This window comes from Poromitra crassiceps (genome assembly GCF_964638095.1).
Source record: "Poromitra crassiceps genome assembly, chromosome: 8".
NCBI classification, from domain to species: domain Eukaryota; kingdom Metazoa; phylum Chordata; class Actinopteri; order Beryciformes; family Melamphaidae; genus Poromitra; species Poromitra crassiceps.
In genome coordinates, this window is record NC_139629.1 from 39,404,872 (window position 1) to 39,425,024 (window position 20,153).

At 45.5% G+C, this 20,153-nt stretch overlaps 1 protein-coding gene across 1 annotated transcript; it reads right to left on the reverse strand.

The window, feature by feature from the left end:
• Positions 1-10,460: 10,460 nt before the first annotated feature.
• copz1 (COPI coat complex subunit zeta 1) lies at positions 10,461-19,802 on the reverse strand. The gene is made up of 9 exons (XM_083642315.1): positions 19,729-19,802; positions 19,142-19,210; positions 17,450-17,531; positions 15,699-15,790; positions 14,667-14,722; positions 14,489-14,566; positions 12,831-12,882; positions 12,320-12,358; positions 10,461-11,076 (listed from the first exon to the last, which is right to left on the reverse strand). Exons 1-9 carry the CDS (start codon positions 19,744-19,746, stop codon positions 11,029-11,031), a joined length of 534 nt encoding a protein of 177 aa, XP_083498441.1. The 5' UTR covers positions 19,747-19,802; the 3' UTR covers positions 10,461-11,028.
• Between the last annotated feature and the right edge of the window lie 351 nt (positions 19,803-20,153).

Sequence of the window (20,153 nt, forward strand, 5' to 3'; positions counted from 1 at the left end):
CAAGACATGGGTCCCTGAGAGAGTGCCCCCCCCGCACTTCATCTCTACAAGCCTGCAGACGACCAGCCAAGACATGGGTCCCTGAGAGAGTGCCCCCCCACACTTCAGCTCTACAGGCCTGCAGACAACCAGTCAAGACATGGGTCCCTGAGAGAGTGCCCCCCCACACTTCATCTCTACAGGCCTGCAGACAACCAGCCAAGACATGGGTCCTGAGAGAGTGCCCCCCCCCCACACTTCAGCTCTACAGGCCTGCAGACAACCAGCCAAGACATGGGTCCTGAGAGAGTGCCCCCCCACACTTCATCTCTACAAGCCTGCAGACAACCAGCCAAGACATGGGTCCCTGAGAGAGTGCCCCCCCACACTTCAGCTCTACAGGCCTGCATGTGTACTTACTTCACTAGGACATCTGAAGGGATTCTCAGAGATCGAATAGTCAGCTAAAAGAACTCTGCTGAGAGGAAGAGCTTCTTCTTTCGTGTAACGTCAGAGGTCCAACTCGGTGTCGTGTAGCCATGCCCGCATCTCTGGTCCTAGGTCGAAGAGGCTGGCTTCCGAGGGTGGTCTATATAAGGGGCAGGTGGTGATTATATGGTCTCAACTCAAAGAGGAAGAGCTCATCCAATTTCATAGGTTATGTATTTGTTTCTGTTCCTTATTGGTAGTCAGGGAGACACGGCAATTAAAGCTTAATATAGCTTAGGCCTATTAGCCATTAGCATCAACCAGGGATTATATAGACCTGGTCACTGGCATCAAATAGTGACGTTATGGCAGACAAATCTAAGTTGATGCAGTTCCCGCTGACCAAGAACACGTGGGGGAATACTTGGACCGATATCGATATTCAACTGCTGAATGGATTCTGGCACAAGTCTTTTCATTTTACGACTCTGTCCGAAAAGATTCAAACGAGCTGATATGGTGAAGCAGCAGCCAAACTGCAGTCACTCCCATCAAATACACAGTATAGATTAAGCCACTGTTCATCAATATTTACAGTCATAATATTTGGAATGGAAAAGGTGCATAACTATGCCAGGCTTCTGGTTTTAGATCACCTATAGCAGCCAGAAGTGCTGGATGCTCACAGCACTGTGGGAGGGGACATTGATCAGAGAAAACCACCACCTTTATGAATGGGATCCATAAAGCAGATACAAATGTAGTTTCTCTGGTATGAGTTCATCAAAGCGTAGGACTCCCAATACTGTGTAGTGAAATATATCTGCTAAGAAGAGCACTACTTACAATGCAATTCACTGCTCCAACAAAGAGCTATACTACAGTATGACCAACCGGCCTACCAACATGAGGGTCGCCGGTTTGAGCCCCGTGTTGCCTCCGGCTTGGTCAGGCATCCATGCAGGCACAATTGGCCGTGTCTGCGGGTGGTAAGCCGGATTAAGGGTATGTGCTCTGGTCGCTGCACTAGTGCCTCCTCTGGTCGGTCGGGGCACCTGTTCGGGGGAGGGGGGGAATAACGTGATCATCCCACGCGCTAGGTCTTGCCAGTGCAACTCCTCGCTGTCAGGTGGAAAGAAGCGGCTGGCGACTGCACATGCATCGGAGGAAGCATTTGCTAGGCTACAACTCTCCCCAGATCGGCAGAGGGGGTGGAGCAGTGACCGGCACACTCTAGCAGGGAATTGGCGAAGTACAATTGGGAAGAGAATGGGAGAAAAATCTGGGGGAAAGTACACACAACACGCAGCAACAGACACAAACATAAGATGTGTTGTCATGGAAACAAAAGCATCCAAGTGGAGTATATCTATCGAAAAGACTTCACTGAACTGGTTAACTGTAGGTAGCCGGTGTCTGTGTGTGTCACAAACTCCTCTAACACACCACTGAAGGAGCCATCATTCTTCTTCAGAGGGATCTTGTTTTATCAGATGTAAAAACCTGTTTAGTTTCTCTTGCGTGGCACGTTGTCAGAGGTGCGTTCAACGTAACCCCCAAGTTTTCAACTTTATGAGCAGGTCTCGTACGGAATTACGCAACCCCGCCTGACAAGGAGAGTCCAGGGCTTTCCCCTCTCTCCGTCTCCTCATTTTCCAGCAATTTTCCACTCGAGCAGACGGCCCTAAGTGTAAAGTGAGAGGGAACCGAGAGAGGGATTTGATATCCAGGGGAAATGGCGCATGGATCCAGGTGGGGGTTGATAGACAGGGCAGGGGCAACCTTGCTATTTACCCTTAGAGATTTCCATGGGTCAAGGCCGTTACGGGGCCGCATTCCTGCTCTTCTTGATCTCTGCAGGATAGACTGTCAGGCTGATGAAGAGATAGGCGCTAGATAGATGACGGCGCTGCACGAACGCTGCAGCCAGCGAGCGGAGGAGGAGGAGGGATACTGTAGGCAGATGTCAAAGTGACTTTGGCACTTTGCTGCTGTTGATCAGCTATGCGATACAGTGATTTACTCTCTGTCCTTTCAGGTCTCCTGACCCCCCCCGTGTGAGTCATATGAAAACCTGCTGATCACGAGAGCTGTGGAATGAGAGGAGACACTACACAGCTGTGCAGTTCAGGTGCAGAACATCGCTTAGACAAATCCACACATTCCCATTCATACTCCGGGAGGGGAGGGTCAATACAGCATAGTATTGCGATATTTTGCGTGGCAATATTGTATTGATACACAGATGCCAAGTGATCTTTTAAAATTGCAATAATATTGTATTGTGACTTAAGTATTGTGATAATATTGTATCGTGGGGCCTCTGATGATCCCCACCCTTACATCCTATGGGTTTTTTTGGGGGGACATTATTTGCAGATGAAAAAAAGTAATAAATGGCAATATATGTTATTGCAATACTCAGCATATCGCAAAATTTTTAAAATCTCAATATCCCTCTTTGCTCCTCCCAACGGGCCGTGCAGCAATCTCTGACACAGGGGATGACTGTTGCCAAGAAACTAATTCTGAAGGAATGGAAGTCCTCCTCTCCACCTTTTTTTCAGTTGTGGCTGACAGACATGGTCTCAATTATACATATGGAGAGACTCAGGTTCCAGAGGACCAATTCATTGAGGACATTTTTTAGTTATCTGGGATCCGTTCCGGATCTATTTTGATGAGGCTAAAAACGATCATTGACTTTCTTTTGGACCACTTGTAGTGGATCCCTTGCACAGTATTTATTTTTTATTTAAGCACACAAGCATTTGACATGACTGGTAGCACCACTTTGTAACATTGTAATGTTGAATGTATGTTATTTTTTTCCCTGTTCTTGTTTTTTATGTTGTGAAAACATAAAAAATAATAAAATAAAATAAATAAATCACAATATCATCGTATCATGACAACATCGTTGGAGCCTGGTGATTCCCATGCCTAGTTCATACCATGTAGTCATTCTCACTGAGTGGCAGAAAAGACAAATGTAATACGATGCACACATGCACAGTCATACACTTTTCCTCCTCTCTCTCTCAAGATGTAGGCTACAGGGCAAGTGAATAGAAAAATCAGATGCAATACAATCTCCCCTTGAGTTTGTGTATTTTGTCAACTATTCAAAGCATCCTCTGGATCGACACCTCTATAGCCACGGGCTCTCTTTTGATCCTACCATGCTGTTTCTCTGTTCTTCCTCTGTGCTCTCTCCAGAAGGTCTCTTCTCCTCTCATGACGTCAGGACTATTATACACCAGCGCCACCTCCCTTCAGGGATACGATTTTTACGATTGCAACCTGACACCATTTCTGTGTCCTATAAGCGACAGAGCTGTAACTCACTTCAAAGGCAGCAGGCATCAAATCACAGGGCGCCCATAAATTAGCCTGTCAAGTCTTGGCCAATGAGAGGGTGGCGTTAAATCTCAGCTGTCACGCTGGCGGCCAATGGAAAGACGATGGCGGTAAATCTGTCAGGGGCTGCGTCTGTTAACGGCGTTGTGGTGTGGTTGGGGAATCCACGGGGAGGGAGGGGGAGAAAGTGAGGGAGACAGAGAGAGAGAGAGAGAGAGAGAGGGAGAAGATGACATAGGGAGGAGGGGAGTGAACTGAGGGTTCAGAGGCATGCCACAGAAGAAAATGCTTTTCCTTTTCATGCTTTGGCCCCCCGATAAAAATCACACAAACAACACAGGCTGTAGTGAAGCGGTGGAGGTGGAGGAGGGCGTGCGCCGAGGAGTTTGGGGAGCAAAACAAGACTAAACACGGCCACAAAAGAGGAGAAACACATGTCCCCCCGGAGGGATGCAATGGGAGTTGAATAACAGCAGGAGAAACACTCATAAAGCTTTATGCGTCTGATGTTTGACTGTCTACAGTGAAAATGACTGATGGCCATTCTTTACCGCTCGCTTGCATCATCGCCGGGCCCCAAACTTAGTGTTGACTGTTTGATAACAGCACTAACCCAGTAACCTCTCACTGTCATCAAACAGCACAATCAGTGGGGCTTTGCTACAGGGCTGCCCTCGGGATTACGCTCTGACCGTCCAGGAAGTTCTGAGGGGGGGTTGTGTGTGTGTGTGGGGGGGGGGGGGTTAGCGCCGGAGCCCAACCTCTGACCAGATGTGCCCCAGTTGTGCAGCTCCAGAGGAGGGAGACTGGTTGGTAAACGTGCCGCTGCGGCGCAGCAGGGTCGGGTTCTGGAAAGGTTTGTTCTGCTGCTAAATCACGGTGAAAGGGCCGTGTGAGGGTAGTGGAGAGGTAAAAGCACTCGCCTACCACCGTGGAGACCCGGGTTCAATTCCGGGCAGCCGTACCTCTGGCTCGGTCAGACGTCCCTACAAACACAAAATTGGCCGTGTCTGCGGGTGGGAAGCCAGTGGGGGTGTGTGAGTCCTGGCGGTCGCCGCACTAGTGCCTCCTCTGGTCGGTCAGGGCGCCTGTTCGGGCAGGGAGGGGCTGAACTGGGTGGGATAGCGCAATCCTCCCACGTGCTACACTCCTCGCTGTCGGGTGAAAAGAAGCGGCTGGCGACGACTGCACACATGTTATCGGAGGAAGCGTGGTGCTAGTCTACAACTCTCCCCCTGGATCGGCAGAGGGGGGGTGGAGCAACAACCTGGACAGCAGGGGAATTGGCCAAGTACAATTAGGGGGAAAAAACAAAAAGTTGCAGAATAAATCAGAGCGAAAGACAGGGCATGGCCCCGCTGCGTCTAAGCTTGATCACCACACTCTCTAAATTGAGAGGAGGACGTTCGCAGACAGAGTGCATCAAGAGCGCTCAGCTAAAGCGTGCGCTCAGTGTGAAGAGTAATGGACTGCACTGGTCCAAGAGAACTGTGGGGAAAAACGGCAGAGGAAAAACACATCAGGTCGAATATTTGCTCCATTAACAATGCCCTTGGTGATGCACTTTCATTATCCTATCAAAGTAGAACATTTTCATGTCATAAATCTGACAGGCGTAATAAAATAACTGCTTCTGCGAAGGCAACGCTTTTCCAATGCAAAGAGAGAGAAGCTTTCCCCCAACAAAGCCCTACAATTTTCTCACCAAATTGTAATGTCACCCAATAAACCAGCCACATTTGTGGTGACACTTTTATCTTACGTCAACAACAAAAATTAAACATTAGCATCAGAATTTACGGTCATCTTATGTCATTACTATGATTTTTTTCCCCCTTCTGATTCAGAAACATAAATAGCACGTTGAGTTATGGCAGAGAGGCAGGCAAAAGTGCAATGGTGGAGGTGTTGTTTTTGGCTGGCGTTTCCTGGGGCGGCCATGATTCTCCATTCTATGGGAATCCATAAACAGGCCCAGTGAGGGCGACCGCGTGGTCATAAAGCATGTCAGCCTGCCGAGATGCTGCGAGGCAAAGGGACCAGCCCCAGGCCCATACCTCCTACACCCCCCCCCCCCCCCCCCCCATCCCCAAACACACACACACACACACACATACATTTGAGCGGCCTTTATCGACCCATTTCAAAAATCCAATGATTAGAAGAATGATTCCATGTAGGGCTGGGCGATATGGACCAAACATCATCTCTGTATTTGAGGCTTTTATTAAAATAAGACTGTGATTAAAATTAAAATGCAAAGAGAGGGTCTCCTTCCCTGACTATTGGTGCTTTCACTAAATATTTACCCAATGAGATGTTTGATAAATAATTATCGGTAATGTGGATAATGATGACTTAAGTGAGTAAAGGCAAATAATATCAGACTGGTAGTAAGTTTAGAAAATGACATCACTTGACTGTAATGCAGATATCCAAAATCTAATCTGTTCACATATCATGATATTGATATATTATTGCCCAGCCCTAATTCCCTGCATTTGACATTGGTCCAGTTCAGTTTGAAAAGCGAGTCACTGCCAGTCTTTCAAGCAGACACAAAGAAAACGCTGGTTTTTCGCAGACACACGGGGATCGATCGCAAGTTCCTTTTCCACGAGCCATCTTTGTCTCTAGGTCTTCATCTTCATGTGTGGACGCCAGCTAAAATAGCCTTGTTAACTTTAATACAGTGGGTCGTGAAATATCATGTGGGTCTTGGCCTTTGTCCTGCTCCGACCATAATGAACCATAATGAAGGCACTTTGTTTAATATGTTGGCCGGATTTGCTTCCAACACACTGTCATTGTTTTCCCCTCCTGGCCGCGCGCGTGTTGTTTCTCTTCACCAGGGCTAGCCATCGGATGGGTGCTCAGGCCCATTGACTATGACATAAAGACTCTGTAAGCTAGCAGATGATGATAATTTATTGACTCTCTCTCTCTCTCTCTCTCTCCCTCACACACACACACACACACAAAAAGTGTGTGTGTGTGTGTGTGTGTGTGAGAGAGAGAGAGGGAGAGATAGAGTGAGGGAGACTCTTTCGCTGTACGCATCGATCAATTACAGGGTCTCTAGCCCCACACGTCTCTGACAATTTTACTGCATGTTATGTACAGCATGTCAAGCCGTGGCGTTTCAGACTGTTATACTCATTCCTGTATAATTAATATAAATTACCTCTTTGCTTCTTTACGATGGTGCAACTGTAATTAGCGGATGAGAGCGAGTCATTGAGCGGCCTGATGGGTGCTGCCGGCCTATCTGGATGAAGAGTGAGGGTCCGGACAGGCACCTTTGGGTGGGGATCCATTTGAACCCTCTCTCTCTCTACCCCCGCGCCGCGCCCTCCTCGCCTCCTCGCCCGGGATCTCATCTCATCACATTCACGGCGGTCGTCTCTACTACTTCTGCTAAAGCTCGTCCTCTTTAACCTTCACGTTACCCGTTCCTCTCTGAAGCCACACACGGAGACACCACTCACACAGGAAGCTGTTCCCATTATACCAGCGAAAACCGCCGCGATAACAGTCAACTGGCGCAATAATAGAGTCCATTTATAATGATTAGCGTTCTTTACTCCCTGCTCTTTCTATAGAGAAGCGCTTAGCAAGTAGCGCCAACATAGCCTCCATTCATGCTATCTCTGCGGAGATAAAGAGCCACAGATTCCCAGAGGCTGAATCAGACTGGAGCAAAGCCAACACAATAGGACCACGGGTCAGAGCCAATAACACTTTCATTGACTACACTCCTCTGTTACATGAAAACATCAACCCACCCACACGCATGCACACAAGCACACACACACTGTTGTCCTGTTTCATGTCCACTGCAATCTGCCTAGTCAACCAGATATGCATCACGCACATTGTATTGGTGTGTCTGAATGTTTGTTTTAGCTTGTTTTTTAGCTATGCTTTATTTTACCCTACACCCTACATGCTACCCTACATGCTACCCTACATCATACCCTACATGCTACCCTACATGCTACCCTACATCATACCCTACATGCTACCCTACATCATGCCCTACATCATACCCTACATGCTACCCTACATACTACCCTACATCATGCCCTACATGCTACCCTACATACTACCCTACATCATGCCCTACATGCTACCCTACATCATACCCTACATCATGCCCTACATCATGCCCTACATGTTACCCTACATCATGCCCTACATGCTACCCTAGATCATGCCCTACAATGCTACCCTACATCATGCCCTACATGTTACCCTAGATCATGCCCTACAATGCTACCCTACATCATGCCCTACATGTTACCCTAGATCATGCCCTACAATGCTACCCTACATCATGCCCTACATGTTACCCTAGATCATGCCCTACAATGCTACCCTACATCATGCCCTACATGCCACCCTACATCATGCCCTACATGCTACCCTACATCATGCCCTACATGCTACCCTACATCATGCCCTACATGCTACCCTACATCATGCCCTACATGCTACCCTACATCATGCCCTACATGCTACCCTACATCATGCCCTACATGCTACCCTACATCATGCCCTACATGCTACAACAAAACAACAACACCACAGATGGACCCAGTGAGTCAAAGCTCAAACTGTTCCTGCTGTGTTGTCTTCCACCCTACATCATTGTGATTGAGATAATCACCTCACATCAACGATGCACATTTTCAGAAAGAGGAATACTCCCCAAAAATAAGAACAATTGCCAATGGAGGAGGTGTGGAATTTCCCCCATACTGCAAATAAAAGGGTGCAATGGTTAACTCCACCCTCTTGGTTCTGACACTTTTTTGCAGGAACATGTGTGATGTACTTCCACTGACTGCTCCAGGCCATAGACAGCTCAACATGCAGAGCGTTCCCCTTTATCCGCCTCTCCCTTTGATATCTGAGCCAAGTCATTAGACAGACAGACAGACAGACAACAGAGAGATACGTGGAGAAACAGGTTAAAGTCACCATGTACCCCAAACACAGAGACGGCCACAGACAAGTCTGCTGACCCTGGCCGGCAGACATGCCACAGCATGCAAAGTAGTTCCAGGGACAAGGCTGAGTCTGAGAAGGACAAGGAGGGGGGAGAAGGCTATGGAGGAGCCATGGGCTTAGACCAGGCCTGAGTCTGAGAAGGACAAGGAGGGGAGAAGACTATGAAGAGGAGGGGAGAAGGCTATGGAGGAGTCATGGGCTTAGACCAGGCCTGAGTCTGAGAAGGACAAGGGGGGGAGAAGGCTATGGAGGAGTCATGGGCTTAGACCAGGCCTGAGTCTGAGAAGGACAAGGAGGGGAGAAGACTATGAAGAGGAGGGGAGAAGACTATGGAGGAGTCATGGGCTTAGACCAGGCCTGAGTCTGAGAAGGACAAGGGGGGGAGAAGGCTATGGAGGAGTCATGGGCTTAGACCAGGCCTGCTGCCACAATATGGTTCACATTAGGCATGGTGGACCTGTCTGTTGCGCAACACAACGCAAATCTCAGCTTGCAACAAATGCCTTCAAGAGGTCAGCACGAGAACATATGGGGGTACCAAGGTGGAGGAATGCAGATAGATCACCTCTTCTCCTGCGATATGCATCAGGTACCTACATGATGTACTGCCTATTCTCGCATCCCTTCCTCTCTGGAGGACATCCTTCATTTACATAAAGATGAGTGCATGGGGGGGGGGGGGTATGCACGAAAGCACACAATTCATGAAGCACATGTTGGCTCTACAGAGTAGAAATGAATGAAGCATACTCAGCTTCACATCATCGCTATACAATACATAGGGGTGTCACGATACATTTGAATGATATATGTTTAACTTTAGCTCATTTAGAGTAATACGATACGATTCGTCACAACCTTTTTGTGCCAAAAATAGATGCATGGAATGTTCGTGTCGTTTCTTCCAATATGGCTGCCTGTAACCATTGGTAACCACTTTCAAAAGAAAATGCCTAACTTCTATGCAGTGGTAGAGTAGGTAAAACACTGGAAAAGCATATTACTACCATTCTACTGAGTTGTTTACAAGAGCCAGTAATAAGACGCGTTATGTTGTTGATATATTTCTCATATATCAACACATAACAGTCGTCTGTTCCATAGCCATGTACAAATGGTTGCTAGGTTACAGGCAGCCATCCTGGAAGAAAGAGAAGTACTAGGGGTCTAACGATACGTTTTAACGATGATACGATATGTATCACGATACGTGGTTGCGATATGATGCCAGAATGATATTTGCTCATTTAGAGCGATATGATACAATATGTAGGAATATAAATTGATGCATCGCTAGATTCATCGTTACACCCCACTATGTGCATGGTAAATCTGATATCTCTCGTGTTTTCCATCAGTGTACCTCAGTGTGCTTCCCTGCAGACACCAGGAGATGGCGCCCTTGCTCTAGCTGAGAGTCTCTGGCTACCACTGAGGTCTGGAAGAACAAAGAGCGCATGGTACAGCATGGTCCTGGAATGAGGAGACACTTACTCTTACAACCTGACCCAATCTGTTGATATAAGCTACAATAGCAAATCATGTTAACAGCATGAATGACATCCTAGTATAAAGTCAATGACCATTACTCTGTGTGTGACCGTTCGTGAAAAAGATGGCGAAAGAATCATGTGTTAAGAATGAAACACGCGGGTCGTTTTTGTGATATCACAGCTGAGTTATAATGTCAAGAAACATTTATTCAAAGTATCTGATGATGAATGGTCACTGGATAAAACAAACACATGCCTCTGCAGCCAGTGGTGTACTTACAGTACGCCTTTATCACAATATTCATAGAATTGAAATGTGGTGTAACAGAATCAGTGCCTCCGTACTTTGAGTTTGTACAGTAGTATGGAGGAGATGACAGGCTGCTGTCAAACAGGATTACACTTCTTGTTCTAAGAAAAACCTGGAATGTTATCACGGGCTATGATCAGGGTCATAATGTTTTACATGGAAAGGTACACGTCATCAAAGATTTGTAAAGAGAAAACACACAGTAAGACAGGCCAGAAACCAGAAGCTGGAATGTATATACCATATCATCCCTATCTTACCCCCGAGCCTGCACAGAGAGGAGAAACAAGTGAAACTTAAGAATTCCTCTGAGAGGGACTGGATGATCCTCGCAGCCTGGCTGGACCGGAGGAGAGGAGTGGAAGTGGGAAGAAAAGAAGGATGTGGATCAGTGCCATGAAGACTGAACAGCGCCTCATTGGTCGGCCCCCTGCCGGAGTGACCCTATCGGAGGAGTGACCACTTGATCTGTTCTTTGGCAGACTGAAGCACCTGTGGAGGGAAACTAGTTTAGAGCAACAACTCCAACAACAAAAACACGACATTAGAGCTGACATGATTCAGTCGATCGACAGAAAATTAATATCCAACTATTTTTTTTATAATTGATTCATGGTTTAGGCTCATTTTTAAGAAAATAAACAGTTCCTGCTTCTTAAATAGGAATATTTTCTGGTTTCTTTCGTCTTCTATGACAGTAATTCAGTAAACTGATTATCTTTGTTGTTGGCCAGGGGCCCAGGTGCACAAAGCACCTTAGGTTAAGATTTCCCTTAGGGTCCGAGTTAAGGTGTCCATAAAATAGAATCGGCTGCACAAAACACCCTTAAATCTTCTCCATAAGGTTAAACATTTGAAGGAAAACATAAGCACAAGATTTAAGGGTGTTTTGTGCAGCCGATTCTATTTTATGGACACCTTAACTCTGACTCTAAGGGAAATCTTAACCTAAGGTGCTTTGTGCAACTGGGCCCAGGACAAGAAGAAGACATTTTAGGACGTCATCTTGGGCTTTGAGGAAAAAGCGTCTAATCGATTGGTCGAGAAAATAATCGTCAGATGAATCGATACAATGTAAATAATCGTAGTTGCAGTCCTACACTACATTATTAAATGCATTGCCCTGGTACAGTACGGTTTCACTATTTGAGAGAAACCCCTGTGGGAGAGGGAGGGGGAAAAAAAATCGCTGACACTTTAAAGAGGTTGAAAGGAGCAATCTTGATAAATTTTATATATTTTTTAAAAAATTGGCCAAAGAAGGGTAAATGAGTGATGTACACGAGGAGAAATATGCAAGATTTAATTAATCATCTTAATTCATTGAATGAAAGGCGAACCATAACCATAAAGCATGGGGAAGGGGGACAGCCATTTATCATGGCCAGAGGAGGGATGGCGGTAGCCTGTCTCAGGCCTCTTAAATGAGGACATTAATCAAGGAGGAGCACACACACAGGCAGAGTCATCTAGGAAGTAAAAGACAGAAGCACCGCTGGCTACCTACCACCTTACCACAAAATAATTACTTATCATGTACACATGCATGGGAGATAAGGCGATGTGCCACAATCGAGGGGCGAGTGACAGAGTAGGAGAGCAGCAGAAACGGTGCTGTAACTGAGCCCTTGTATTCACAGGTTCTATGCTAATGACTTTCAATAATCAATAAACTAATGGAGCGTTTACACTTTATAGCAGAGAGGAGCAAGACAGGAATGGGTTTTTTTCTTACCTGGGTGACTGTCTGCTCCGTCAAAGGCACATCATCTCCCTACAGGAGGAAACATGTGTTTAGAGCGAGATTACACTGTTAATGTTTCAGAGGAGAGGAGAGGAGTAGAGAGGAGAGTGGGGAGAGGAGAGTAGAGTAGAGGAGGAGTAGAGGAGGAGAGGAGAGGAAAAGAGAAGAGAAGAGGAGAGGAGAGTAGAGTGGAGAGGAGAGGAGAGGAGAGGAGAGGAGAGGAGAAGAGAAGAGAGGAGAGGATAGGAGAGGGGAGAGGAGAGGAGAAGAGAGGAGAGTAGAGTAGAGGAGGAGTAGAGGAGGGGAGGAGAGGAGAAGAGAGGATAGGAGAGGAGAGGAGAGGAGTAGAGAGGAGAGGAGAGTAGAGGAGGAGGAGAGGAGGGGAGGAAAAGAGAAGAGAAGAGGAGAGGAGAGGAGAGGAGAGGAGAGGAGAGGAGAGGAGAGGAGAGGAGAGGAGAGGAGAGGAGAGGAGAGGAGAGGAGAGGAGAGGAGCTGAGCTTACTCTGAGAGCCACACGGTGCACAACTTGTTGCGGGTCACTCTCAAGGATCACCCTGTAGGAGGCAGCAAACAGACAGGCTTGTAACTGGTATACTGAGAGGAGAAATGCACTCATATTAGGGTTGGCCCGATGGACGATGGCATCGACCATCGTTGATGGGACAACCCCCATCGACCTCTGAGCCTTCTACATCGGACCATCGTGATTATCTGTTTGAATTAAAATTGTGCAGTTTTAATAATAAAAAAAGGCCAAGTCCACTCAACCACGATGCGTGGGTGGCATTAAACAAGCGCACCCAGTTCAGAGAAGCAGTAGAGTGGAGGAGGAGGAGGGGGGAGAAGCAGAAGTCAGTTAGTTGTGTTGTTGTGAAAATGTTAAGACAAAGAAGAAACTTCGTGTTCTTTCCTGTTTTATTTCAACCCAATGTGAGTAACGTTACAAGTCTTCAACTGTGAATCCAACTCGCCTGTTTCCATGAAGTCACTCCATAACATACTGTAGGCTGCTGCTGCTGTGTTTCTATTTTTCCTTAACATAATGTTAGGTTCAAAACTGAGCCCACACAAATCTAACAATATATATCTAATCTCTACAATATCCGCCAGTAATTCTGTCAGTTTTCTGCCAGCTAGTTAAATTCAACACAAATTGGTCAGGATCTGTAACGTTATTTGTTTTGTGCCGTACAATATTGCTGGTAGTGACAGCCACTGCTTCAGTCGCCTGGCTCTGTGCTGTAGTAGTAGCCTATCCAAGCCCGCTGGTCTCATGCCTTTTGGTTGTGTCCTTCACTGACTGAGTTCTGGGCCAAAGTATTCGACTGGTACTCTAAGGCCTACAAAGTGACCCTTCAGCCAGAGGCAGAGCTTGCCATCTTCGGCTGCTCGGACTCCTCTTTGAGCTTTCCTACAGCTGTGCAGCAAGCTCTGACACAGGGGCAATCGTTGCTAAGAAACTCATTTTACAGGAATGAAGTCCCCCTCCCCACCATCTTTTCAGCTACGGTTGGCGGGTATGATCTCTGTCATACGGATGGAGAGACTTAGGTTCCTGAGAATCAACTAACTCTGGAGATTTTCGGTTGTTTGGGGCCCGTTTCTGGCCTACCTTGACGAGGTTAGGGATGATGAGTGACTCGTGTGGGACCCTATGCCATGCAGAACCTTTACAAGCACTTTCATAGTTGTAATATTGGAGTGTGTGTGTGTGTATGTGTGTGTGTGTGTGTGTGTGTGTGTGTGTGTGTGTGTGTGTGTGTGTGTGTGTGTGTATATATGTTTATTTTATTTTCTTGTCTGATTTTTTTTTTTTTTTTTTGTCTTGGTTATTTGTGAAAAAGAAAATAGAGGCAGACTGTACATTCTGAGTTACTTATTGTTTCATTGGAGAATATGATTGTCTGATTGCAACCAATGTGTACCGTACTCTACCTTGCAAATAAAAACACTTAAAGAGAAGCCCGCTGGTCTCATGTAGACCGCAGCGACTTCAGAAATCATTAATTACCCCCCGACAATACCATCGTCCATCGCGATGTTTCACTGTGGAACCATCGCAATGGTTGATATCGCACAACCCCTAACTCATATACAATAGTTATTTTTAGCCAGAGAAAACATATTATCAACAGTTTTGAGCAATCAATTCTCGCTTACCCTCCATCTACAATTTCATCCACAGCGAGGAAGAGGCCCTCCATATTCTCCAGCAAAGCTCTCCTCTCAACGTTCTTCCTGCAAAGTGAGGAAAAAACACCAAAGCTTAACTATCGACTCGATAGTTAGACTTAGATGACAAGATGACAAATTTGGAGTCTAAATAAATACAACTCACCTCAACATCTGGCTGAGTGAATCAAAAAGGCAATTCAGAACAGCCATCAACATAAGCTGGCCAAAAGAAAAGAAAAAAAAACAGGATCAATTATTCATGCTTAATGATGATTACCTTTTGGACAAAGTCAATCAAATATAGCATGGGTGCAATCACTTTTTGATCATGTTCACAGCATTTTCTAAGCTAACCTAAGATTTAAGTTATTCCTTCCAATTACTGGTGTACCTCCCTGATGAAGGCTCCTGCGTGCGCAGAAACATGTCGGTGTGTTTTTTAATCTATAGCCATGTTTAAAATAAAGGCTTTTTAACATTTTCTAATAAAAAGACCAGTGTTGCTGTGGGATTTTTTTAAGGTTTGCTCGCTTCCACTCTCCACAAAAGTTTTTTCTTGCGGGAGACAAACTTTACTTTTCTATATCAATTACTTCCAAGTTGACCCATCCACGTGCACCTGGCTCTCATATTTTTAAGTCCACGCAGCGCTCTTCTCTTCATCTATTCTACTGGTGCACCTTTTCACCTTATGTAGCCCCGCCCACTTCACCCAGTTGTGTTATGACTTCCTGTTCAAAAAAGACAGTCTGTTTTACCTGGTCTACACTAGTACTTTACTGTCACAGGAAGTGTCAACACAATAGGAAGTAACTGGCTGACCCCTGTGTTGGAACATAAGGTGAATACCACTGTCAGTTTCTGCCAGTTGACGGCTCTAAACTACTTTTACTTTCCATCTGTGAGGGACACAGATACCAAGAACAGTATCATGCAATTTGATGATGCATGAAATTATGTCATCCATTATTTACATTACAAAATTACCGTAGATGTCAGAATGACAAACAGAAACCTCTGCCAATTCTGTCATTCCATACAGTTTAGTGCAATAATAACAATATTTGTTAAAGCTGCATAACATTTTTACATCGAGTTCATCCCCCCCCCCCCATGACATTCTTGATTGGCTTCTAGTTGAGACGTACTACTCATAGTTGATATTGGTGCACTACTACATCATAACTAAACCTACCTCATTTTCATGCGAACTTCCAATCACATAAAAGAAGAGGTCTATGTTGCTCTTGTAGACAACTGTGAGGCCCTCCAGTAATGCGATCTCACCTAGAAGCACACGGAAACAACCACACACATTATTAGCACTGTATTATTGAGGGGTAAAAAGGGATTGTCTTTAACACAGGGTTCCCACACCTTCAAGGACATTCCAGACCCACTTCCCTCAGATTCAAGGACTCAGCACAGCATAGTTTGAGACATGGATCAAGGTTAATTACTGTTACAACACTGACTACATTTACATGCACACAATATTCCACTATTATTCGGAAAATGACAATATTCTGAATTTGATAAGGGTCATGTAAACAGCATATTCCAGTTGCATTTTCCGAATTTAGCATTTTCCGATTAAGACATCTAGGTTATTCCAGTATTATTCGGGTTTTAGGAGGATTCTTTGATCATGTATACAGCGCATTCGGAATATGGGTCTCAATCAGGGTTTTTACCACAGTTTGCGACGCATGTTGCCTGTTTGTGGTCAACTGATGTGTGCTAGAAAGCACTAGAACAGGCAATATAATCATATAATCCATCATCTCTGGCATGCGAAAAGAAAAGCCCACATTTCTGATCGGGAGGAGATGAGAAACATTGAGAGATACTTAAAGAGAGAGTGGTGCCCATGGAAGTCTAAAATGCTTGCGAGCCTGCGAGGTAATAACATAGGCTACTAGCCTACTTTTTATGAAAGACTTGGATGTGCAAATATCGCAACGCCAAACTTTCCAGCAGCAAGCTCCTGAAATGGACCAAGTGATCCTCTGTTTATTCTCAACGGAAAAACTCTGCCCACGTGCATCTCTCTCTCCCCCCTCCCTTACGTGTCGGGGAGGTCGAGCTACGGCTGAATGTAAACGGGAATATTAGTGGATTATTCATTTAGTCGGAATATTGTCATTTTCTGAATATGGGCAAAAACCGGAATATTGTGTGCATGTAAACGTAGTCATTGAGAATTTTTAGAGGGAGAACTAGCAGAATAAACACGATTTCAGACGGAAGCCCGTCTTTATTGTCACACGAACACACTACAACACATGCATGTGGCCACTACACACACTCATGCTGACACCGGTGAAATATGTCCTCTGCATTTGACCCATCCAGGCTTGTCCTTTCCTCCAGGGGAAAGGCCAGGAGCAGTGGTCGCTATTTCTTTCCAGCGCCCGGGGACCTTCATTGGACCATCATTGGACCAACTTCAGATGTTGTCGTCACTGGTCGGATGACGATCTTCTGCATGTTTTTAGTGGGGGGTTATGTACGGAGGAACCTTTTGGGGGGTATGGGGAGAACATGCAAACTCCACACAGAAAGGCCCTTTCGACGAGATAGCCCACCTGGGCAGTAGGCACTGAATATATGGGGGGGGTCACAACTCCACAGCGTCCCAGGTGGGAATCGAACCCAGGACCTTCGAGCTGTGAGGCGACAGCGCTTACCACTGCACCATCGTACCCCCTCGGTACGGAACAGAAGAATGTACAGAAGCTCACAGACAAAAGAAGAAAAAAAATCTATTCTTGCACAAAAAGTAGAAATTCAAGCATATATAATGGCCCGTGTCTATTTAAGTCTATTTTCAAAAACGTTCAAGACCTTGATTCACACCCCCCCACCCCCTCAAATTCATAAACTTTCAAGAATTTCAAGGAAATGTGGGAACCCTGTTGATAGTAAATCATCATGCTGTCTTACTATCTGTCCGGTGTGTTTTGTTGAATATGTTCTTCTCAAACGCCTTCTGTTCCTTCACTGTGGGGTATGTGTCATCATAATACTGTCAATAAATAAATACAATTAGGAACGAGTCAGTTAACACACAAGCATGGCAGTGGTTGCATTTTTTTTTTCAGATAAGGATGGGACTAATTTTGCTGCTGAGACCTAAATTTGCTGTTGGGCCAATCTCGGAATCAGTTCCAGTAAGTTATGCCCGTTCACAAACAGAATTTTATTGAGATACTTATATGAACAATTGTGTAATAGGCCTGGTATCCAGCCCCATATGAATCGCAGTTGCCAGCACTCTTCATTGGGGCTGGATACCAGGCTAGCTGTAACTGTCATGGCAATTGTTATTTTAGTTTTGGACGGGCCGACAATATTATTGGCCAAATCTTCACCAGGGGCAGTGTTCCAGATGTGTGGGGCCAATAAAGACAATAAAGGCAAAAATAAAACACTAACGATGGTGCAGACACAGTCGTCCAAACATGAATCTGAACTCAACCAATCTTATCCAAATACTGTGCAGCAAGAAGTGGCTGGGCAAAAACAGGTTCTGATACAATGCCTTCCTTCTTGATGCACAAGGAGGAAGGTTGGTATCTTATGACACAAGTCAACTTTGTGTGTCGCTCAAACGGAGGAATCCAAGTCGACCATTTGCCCCCCGCCCGCCGCATTACCTCTGTTCTCCATGTCCGTGTGGCACATGGCAGCACTGCCTCTAGCACGCGGCACGCTGGCCACATTTTGAGACAAGCCATTAAATAAACCCAATAAATAGTGTTGTACAGCTAGCACAGTATCGCATTACATATGTCCGTTTTGTATATGCTCAAGGATCAAGGCCCCCTTTTTGACCCGACGTTTCTCGCAGCACAGTATGCGGTCAAGATTTATTTCAAGGTTTTATGTGGGTCACACTCAGACTTAAAGGATAAGTTCACCCTAAAATGAAAATGCAGTCATTATCTACGCGCCCCCATGCCAATTATCCTAAACAATTGAAGTGGATGGGGTCCAACTTCAAACATAAAAAAAATAAGAAAAATAAAAAGGACCCTTCATACTGCTCACCTGGCGTAATCCAAGTCTCCACAAGCCCTGAGATGCCAAGTTGATTTAAGACATCATTTACACCCTGTTTTCAGTTGAAATCTTCACTGTAGGAGGATGCTACAGTAGCTACTCCCAATCTTCTGGCTCCTTCCTCTTCCTACGGCTACAGTGAAGATTTCAGCGAAAGCAGAGTGTAAACATTGAGTCAACTTGGCATCTCAGGGGTTGTGGAGACCGGGATTACGCCAGGTGACAGCATGGAGGCTTCTTTTTTTACGTTTGAAAGTTGGACTCCATAGATTTCAATTGTTTAGGAGAATTAGGAGAAAGTGTTTTGCGGTGAAACTCCACAATTTTGAGCACTGCCAAAACCACTGGCATGAGATACAGGCTACCAATGATCTCAGTCATAGTCTCATTTGCTAACAGTTATACCAATGTATCACAATTAATTTGACTTTACAACTGCTACACACAGGACATTAAGCCCTATATGGAAATTACCATTCCTGCAGGTCTAATAGTAACAAGAAGAAGTTCAGCTAGGAACTGCTTTATCAAAATGAACTAAGTTACATCACTGTTGATTTGCCATAATCATACCTTGGCATACAGCCTGTCTCCATCGTTGTCCAGTATGAGAACAGCTTTGACAGTGTACAAGGATGGTTCCTGTTAGAGAAACAAGTAGAATCATCTTTATTGACAGACACGTGTCGTTACATTGCTTTACAAGACACGTTACGTTACATAGGTAAATGTGTGACGTTGGCGTAACGTTATCATCACAGATCTTTCAATGCAGCAGCAAGCCTGTGCACTAAACAAAGTTCGCTGACCAAGACAAGTAGTTACTGTACCAGGCTCAAAAGGTAAATATACTAATGTCGGATGACTTTAACAAATAGTCGTCAATATGATTCGAATAATGTTGAAAATGACAGCTGCTAGAGGAGGAAGCCAAAACAATGAAAACATGAAACTTCCACATCACCCAGAAACACACAGCAATGTAGCGTTAGCTAGCTAGCTAGCAGCACAGCTCCTCTAACGTTAGGTCCATTCAAGTCCATATAACCGTAGCAGATTTCGCTACGTTTTGTGAAGCAATGGCCATTCTATGAAATTATGTCTTAAACAACGCGCATACTATACATGTTAGATCAACATACGTGACAGCTAAACATTACCAGTATGGGAGAATCCATCTTCTTTTTCTGGTTAGCAAGCTAGCTAGCAGGCTACTAGTTAGCGTACATAGTGCGTAAGTGAATGCGGCTCTCTCCCATTGGCTGATGCGTTGTGGCTGTGGTGCACGGTGGTGGGTGTGGCACAGCAGTCCAGAGTTCACGCCACACACACACAGCAGTCCAGAGTCCCCCTCCCCCCCCCCCCCCCCCCCCCACACACACAGTACATTTAAATCTATCAACATTTTGTCACCCTATTTACACAAAGCTGGTAGCATGATAGTGTCCCATACAAAAAATCATTGTGTAGGGAGTTAGAGTTCCTTTGATTAGTGACTCACAAGTAACTAGTTTTACTATATGACATAATAGTACTACCACTCACCTAACCCCGTGACCACCACTGACAGAGCCCACTTAGCTCG